This window comes from Octopus bimaculoides, chromosome 5 (assembly GCF_001194135.2).
Source record: "Octopus bimaculoides isolate UCB-OBI-ISO-001 chromosome 5, ASM119413v2, whole genome shotgun sequence".
NCBI lineage: Eukaryota > Metazoa > Mollusca > Cephalopoda > Octopoda > Octopodidae > Octopus > Octopus bimaculoides.
Genome location: NC_068985.1, coordinates 41,793,854 through 41,801,053, shown reverse-complemented (window position 1 = coordinate 41,801,053; position 7,200 = coordinate 41,793,854). Strand labels below are relative to the sequence as shown.

General features: G+C 37.3%; 1 protein-coding gene across 1 annotated transcript in view; it reads left to right on the top strand.

The window, feature by feature from the left end:
- LOC106880524 (tubulin-specific chaperone D) overlaps positions 1-7,200 on the top strand; it is a 61,459-nt gene that overhangs the window by 40,349 nt on the left and 13,910 nt on the right. The window contains exons 29-32 of the mRNA XM_014930500.2: positions 352-405; positions 1,128-1,266; positions 3,389-3,510; positions 5,971-6,051. Of these exons, the coding sequence (XP_014785986.1) occupies positions 352-405; positions 1,128-1,266; positions 3,389-3,510; positions 5,971-6,051 (396 nt within the window). The remainder of the gene's footprint in view (positions 1-351; positions 406-1,127; positions 1,267-3,388; positions 3,511-5,970; positions 6,052-7,200) is intronic.

Here is a 7,200-nt window from a genome sequence, read left to right as displayed (position 1 = left end):
AGAGAGAGAGAGAGAGAGAAAGAGAGAGAGATAATATAACCTCCCTCACTAAATTAACAAAAGAAGGGGCTCCTATATTACAAATACACAGTAAAAATAATAGTAAACTCATCATAGAATTATAAGAAGTCATTGCTTGCAAGTGAGATGTGTCAAACATTTCAGCCAATTGGCTTCTGAAAAACTTATCCATTGTTTTTTTTATTTTCTATTATCTGCATTAAGACTCTTTAAAAGATTAAGCTTTTATCTGCAGTAAATGTGTGTGTCCCCTCTTTATCTTTCTATTTAAAATAATTCTTTTTGGGGTTCATGTCTTAATTATTACCTTTTAATTGAATTATTTTTCAGTCCTCCAGTGCCTTACATTCCACAGAAAGATTTCCTTTTGGAGATATTTTCAAAGTGAGTCATGAAATTATCTTTTCAATATTATATTCCTCATAGGAAGGTGATGGGTGGCAGATTCATTGGACACGGTGACAGATGCATTAAATATCTTGTTAATTACAGTATTTGTAAAGTGTCATTTCATCATTACATCTTTCAGTGTTAATAATGTATAGGGATGCTGTTTCAAACAGGAATACTTTGGTCACTGGGGCTTTCACTCTCATCTGCCCTTAAATCATGCAGCACTAACAAGATTCTTTTGAGGCTTACAGTTATCTCTTTCTTATAGAAGCCTGGATAACATCAGTATCAGCTGATTGACTGACACCAGTACTTGACAAATATTTTATTTTACCTAAAGGTGGTAAGCTGGCTGAATGTTTAATGAAATTTCATCCATCTTTATGTTCTGAGTTCAAATTCTGTTGAGGTCAACTTTGCCTTTCATCCTTTCAGGGTCAATAAAATAAGTACATTGAGGTCAATCTGTTTGACTTATCCCCTCCCCCGAAATTACTGGCCTTGTGCTAAAATTTGAAATCAATATTTTATTTTATCTATCACAGAGTGATGGAAGGCAAAGTTCACCTCAACATGATTTGAATTCAGAACTCCCTGGCATTTTATTTCATCTTCTAACAATTCTGCTAATCCACTCTTTCAACCAATTTACCTTTGTGACATCTTTGTTTTATTTGGTTCTGACATTGTATCTCTAACATTTTTTTTTCCAGAGACAAGATAACTAACATGAGGTGGCATATTCAAAGTGATAGTTTTGATCTTTTTGCATCACTTCTCACTATTGAGGTTTTCTCATACCATGTCTTACTCGGATTTATTCAAAGTGCTGGTGGCTTATCCCAGTCACTGGTAAGTAACAAGACATTTTTATCTCTAGTACTCACCTAAAGAAGCTCTTTTTGGTTTAGCACATGTTGTTGTTTAACTCCTGGTAAGCCCTGATCAAAAGTATTCCATCCAAGATCATCCCTTTTTTACTTATGTATAAGGAACCCAGGTCTACATTAAGCAATGAGTCCTTTTCTAAAATGGTTGGTTGTAATTTAAGAGAAATTTGGCTGCTATTTCTAACTGCTTAAAAGACCATGTAGAGGCTCCTTTCTCAATTAGACAAAGCTCCTTTCTTTTTGAGCTATAGTTTTAGAAGAGTTATTTGGTGGAAGGTTAAATTTATAAAGAGAGGAGATTTGATGATGATTTTAAGACCTGTACACCATTGAGGGATGACATATGAGTAGTGCTGAAGATTTTTGTTTGGGTGAAGTACACTCTCAAGAAAGTCAGCTTGCTGGGTCCCCATATACCATTTGGCTATTATGCACAATAAAAGATTTCATTTTCATTTGGTGTACATAAGGCAGGCTGTGATAACAATTAGTATTGTTGATAATATTGTATTGATGTATTGATGATAGTATTGATGATAATGATGGTAATATTGATGACAATGTCAGCAGCAATAATGATGATGATAATGTCCCTAGACAAGACACAAAATAATGTTATAAGGAGAGCTTATAGTTGACTGAAATGAATGCTGTGTATTACTGGTAGTTATGATGAAAGTGTTTCCTGCTATTCAATTGGATGAAGTAGCATTGAAGAAAGTCTGTCTTCATGTAGTGAATTTGAGAGAAATCAGGTTTCAGCTTAACTAATTGCTATATCCATTTTTAAGTTGTACAGTACTGCTTGACTGGCCCTTGTGCTGGTGGCACATAAAAGCACCCACTACACTCTCGGAGTGGTTGGCATTAGGAAGGGCATCCAGCTGTAGAAACTCTGCCAGATCAGATTGGAGCCTGGTGCAGCCATCCAGTTCACCAATACTCAGTCAAATCGTCCAACCCATGCTTGCATGGAAAGCGGACGTTAAACGATGATGATGATGACTGACAAGGGTAGCTGAACACTGCACTGCAAGCTGACAAACACCCTCATCAGTTTTACAGTGCTACTGCTGATGATACATATAGTTTTGCAATTTAGGCCTGTCTATTTGCTTATTAACTATTTGGGTTGTTGGACAATTTTGTAACATTATTGATCTACTCATTCTTTCTTTCTTTCCTCTCTTTTCCCCCCCTCTCTCTTTCTCTCAGTACAGTGTCAGTGATAGGACACAAACCCTCCATTGTTTTGGTTAATTATTCAACACTTTATCAATTTAACTATTTGCAGCTCACAACAAGTAATGACTATGACATCAAAATGCAAAACTTTTAAACTACAATGGTTTTGGATCAAACTACTGCTTAGCAGTCGTTGTGTTGTGTACCTTAGCAAGAATACATAGTCCTGTTAACTTCAGTCTGCCTGACTGAGAACAGGCTCCACTCACAGTTAAATAGTTAGAAAATAGATGTTATATTCTACTAACAGTAAAAACAATTTAAATAGTGAAGTCCATTCCACCTATATGCAGCATCTTGGGTAAATGTTTTGTACTTTAAACCTCAAATTGACCGGTGCCTTCTGAGTGGAATGTGGTAGATGGAACTCATGTGAAAGCCTGTCATGTATGTGGACACATGGATCTGTGTTTGCATCCATGCTTATGTTTGCTGCTGTGTTGAGTTTCATTCTTGTATGCTAAAAAGTTAGCAATTTGATAAATATATAGGCAAAACAAGTGCCAGGGTAAGGTGATATGATTGATTGACTAAAACCCTTGAAAGCAATGCTCTAGCTGGCCACACTCCAATGACTGAAACTAGTAAAAAAGCTATGTAAACAGAATATAAATATCTTCCAATTCCCACCCCTCAAAGGGTATTTAAAAGCACCTGTTTTGCTCTACTGAGAGTTGGCAACAGGAAGGGCATCTAACTATAGAAAATCTGCCTCGGTGAATTCTGTCTGAGCATGGAAAACTAGATGATAATGATGATGGAGATGTGTGTGCGTATTACCTATTAGAAATATAAGTCTATGTAAAATATTCATTATTATTCTAATTGTTTACCTCCAGTGTGTTCACTCAACCAAAGCCCTAGACTCTTACATGCAGTCTGAGATCGTCAAAGACCCGAAACTGACATTTTTCAGGAAGAATTTAATTGAAATATTCCAAACATATCAGAAAGTTGACAGGTAAAAACATTAATCTTCTTTTTTTTATGGCATTTCATAGGACCAGTATCTAAATCTGGTATCTGTATTGTTAAAACCCTTTAAGACGGTACTCCAGCATGGCCGCATTCAAATGACTGAAACATGTAAAAAAATAAAAGAAAATGATAAGGAAAATTTACATTATTTACATTTGACGGATATTTGTCCTCATCTTGTTTGTTGTTAACACAACGTTTCGGCTGATATACCCTCCAGCCTTCGTCAGGTGTCTTGGGGAAATTTCGAACCTGGGTTCTCATTCCTAACGATGTTACTATTATTATATTATTATTATTAATCAGGTCGCTGCCGTGAATCGAACTCGGAACCTTGGGGTTAGTAGCCCGCGCTCTTAACCACTACGCCATATGCCCGTGGAGGGTATATCAGCCGAAACGTTGTGTTAACAACAAACAAGATGAGGACAAATATCCGTCAAATGTAAATAATGTAAATAATTCCTCATCTCTCAAATATAGAACTAATAAGGAAAAGTTTGGTTGCTATGTTTAGCAGGTTGAATAATCATCTAGTCATCCCATTTTTTTGTAACCATTGTGTTGCTCCCCCTTATAAACAAGATACATAACTCTGCTTGCTCCAGTTTGATTTAAAAGTAGGTTTCCTTCTTTATTTCATAGCTGAGTGATTGACTGTAGAAAGGACATCCATCCAGCTGTAGATAAACAGTCTTACCCTTGAAATTATAGTGTTACTGTTGTGTATCTACAAGTCAGCTTTTGTATAGTAGATCTACCCAATATGGAGAGAAGAGGCTACAGTGGGTGGAATGAATGTGTATCTTTTATCTTCTATCTTTTACTTGTTTCAGTCATTAGACTGCAGCCATGCTGGGGCATCACTTTGGAGACTTTTTAGTCAAATTAATCGACCCCAGTACATTTATTTGTTGTAAGCCTCTTTTTTTTTTGTTGTTATTCTATCAGTCTCTTTTTGCCAAACTGCTAAGTTATGGGGGATGTAAACTCACCAGTTGCCAAGTGGTGGTGCAGGACAAACACAGACACAAAGACACACACACACACCTGCACACATATATGACAGGCTTGTTTCAGTTTCTGTCTACCAAATCAAATCCACTCACAAGTCTTTGGTCAGTCTCAGGTTATAGTAGAAGACACATGCTCAAGGTACCTACCATACAGTGGGACTGAACCCGGAACCATGTGGTTGTGAAGCAGGTTACTTACCACACAGGTACACCTTTTTTTTCCCATATATTGTATTACACAAGTCAGAGATTGGGGCCAATGACACATAAAAGCACTCATGTCAGTGACACATAAAAAGCACCCATGCCGGTGACACATTAAAGGCACCCACTACACTCTTGGAGTGGTTGGTGTTAGAAAGGGCATCCAGCCGTAGAAACCAAGCCTAATTCAAACTGAAACCTGGTGTAGCTCTATGGCTTACTAGTTCCAGTCAAGCCATCTAACCCATGCCACCATGGAAAGCAGACATTAAATGAATGATGAATGAGAAAACTGTTGACAGTTGGTGCAAAAAACCTATCCAACCCATGTCAGTATGGCAAAAGCATGAGTTGGACAAATCATCGCAATCTGATTCAGTTCTTAGTTGACACCTCTGTTTTCATTGACAGTCTGAAGAAATGCAATTTTGCTAATGCATTTCGTTTTTGGATTGGTTTCTATGTATAGTGTGTACTGAGTGCATTTTATTGTGGCATCAGCACTAGAGAAGATGTCATGTCTTCAGTAAGACAAGACTGATGACTTCTTTTGACCTTACAGAGAAGCTGGGGAAAAATCTCTGCTTCTTTACCAATTACATTAAAATGTTAATGATAATGATGATTATGGTAGAGATGAGCAAAAATACATTATTTTCTCCCCTCCTCACCAATCAGTCACTGAAACAGGACTGAAATAGTAAAAGTACGTTGTTGTTTTTTTTTTTTTTCTTGCAGTTTATTTAAGTTCCTCTTCACAAATTTTAATCTAGTCATCAACATACTAACTAGCCATATTATCAGTTTTGAATGGCTGTTTTGCAAGAAGTTTGTTTCCAACCCACATGATTTCAGGTTCAGTCCCACTGTGTGGCACCTTGGGCAAGTGTCTTCTACTACATCCTTGGGCTGACTAAATCCTTGTGAGTAGATTTGGTAAACAGAAACAAGCTCATTGTGTGTGTGTGATCACTTGACAAGCGTTGTTGATGTGTTCACATCCCCATAACTTAGCAGTTTGGCAAAAGAGACCAATAAAATAAGTACCAGGCTTAAAACTACATGACTACTAAGTACATGAGTACTGGGGTCTATTTATTTGACTAAAATCCTTCAAGCCAGTGCCACAGAATGACCACAGTCTGATGACTGAAACAGGTAAAATATATATATGTATACATACCCATATGTGAATATAATGATTAACCATTGTTATATTGCAGGGTGACATTACCTTTGTTGAATTTGTTGGGGCAACTCTTTGATCGCCAGGTCTTCATCAACTATTGCAAACAACCAGAGAAGTGAGTATATTCTCAGTTATATATAAAATATGGATTTCATTTATGTCCTCATCATCATCATCATCATCCTCATTTAACATCCATTTTCTATGCTGGTATGGATTGGACGGTTTGACAGGGTGCTGGCTAGGCAGAAGACTGCATCAGGTTTCATTGTCTGTTTTGAAGCCTGATGCAGTCTTCTGGCTAGCCAGCTCCTGTCAAACTGTCCAACCCATGCCAGCATGTGTCAGTACTTTCCCCAGCAGTGTCATGACTAGATAAGGCTCTCTAAAAAATTTTGCAATACTGTTTACTTTTGTCTGCATTCTGAGTTCAAGTCTTCTTGGGGATTGTCTTCACCTTTCAAGTACCCCTCAAGTCCTGAAGTTGATTCAATTGATTATATCCCTCCCTTACAATGTGTGATACTCTGCCATGGTTAGAAATCATCATCATCATCGTTATTTTTTTTTTAATATGACCTTTAATTATTTGATTAAGTGAATATAGCTAAGAAGTGCTTATTCTCCATGTTTTTGTAATGGAGGTACTTGAAATTATATACTCCACATACACATGGTTGAGTCAGAAAGCAATGTAATTCTTATTTGCATTAGTTTTTGATGCATACTTGTACACTCTTGTATATACACATGTATGTGTGTACACACACACACGTATTGATTCACCAACTAGATGTGTTACATATACTGAAAAACCCAACAAAAACATTGGACTCTTTGATATAGAGAAAGACAAAACAATATTTCAGCTTGGCATTAAGCATGATGGCTGAAGCAAACTAAAGAAAATATAATGAACATGAGGTACAAGGGGACAACAAAGAAACATATAGAAAAAGTAGATAAAAAGCAGACACAATGAATGCAGATGTGCTCAGTCCTTCATCAGCTGTTGACCAAATGTCATCACAATTTCGACATATAATGGCACCTGTGCCCAGCGTCGCCTTCCTGGCACGTGTAAAGACATTCGAGTGAGATCGTTGCCAGTGCCGCTGGACTGGCTCCTATGAAGAACATGAAACTTGGCTTGTGAAGACCTGTTGGGGCAAGTGAAAGCGAAATCGTGATGGCACCTGTGCCCAGCGTTGCCTTCCTGTCACTTGTGCCAGAAGCATGTGTAAAGACATTCGAGCGAGATCGT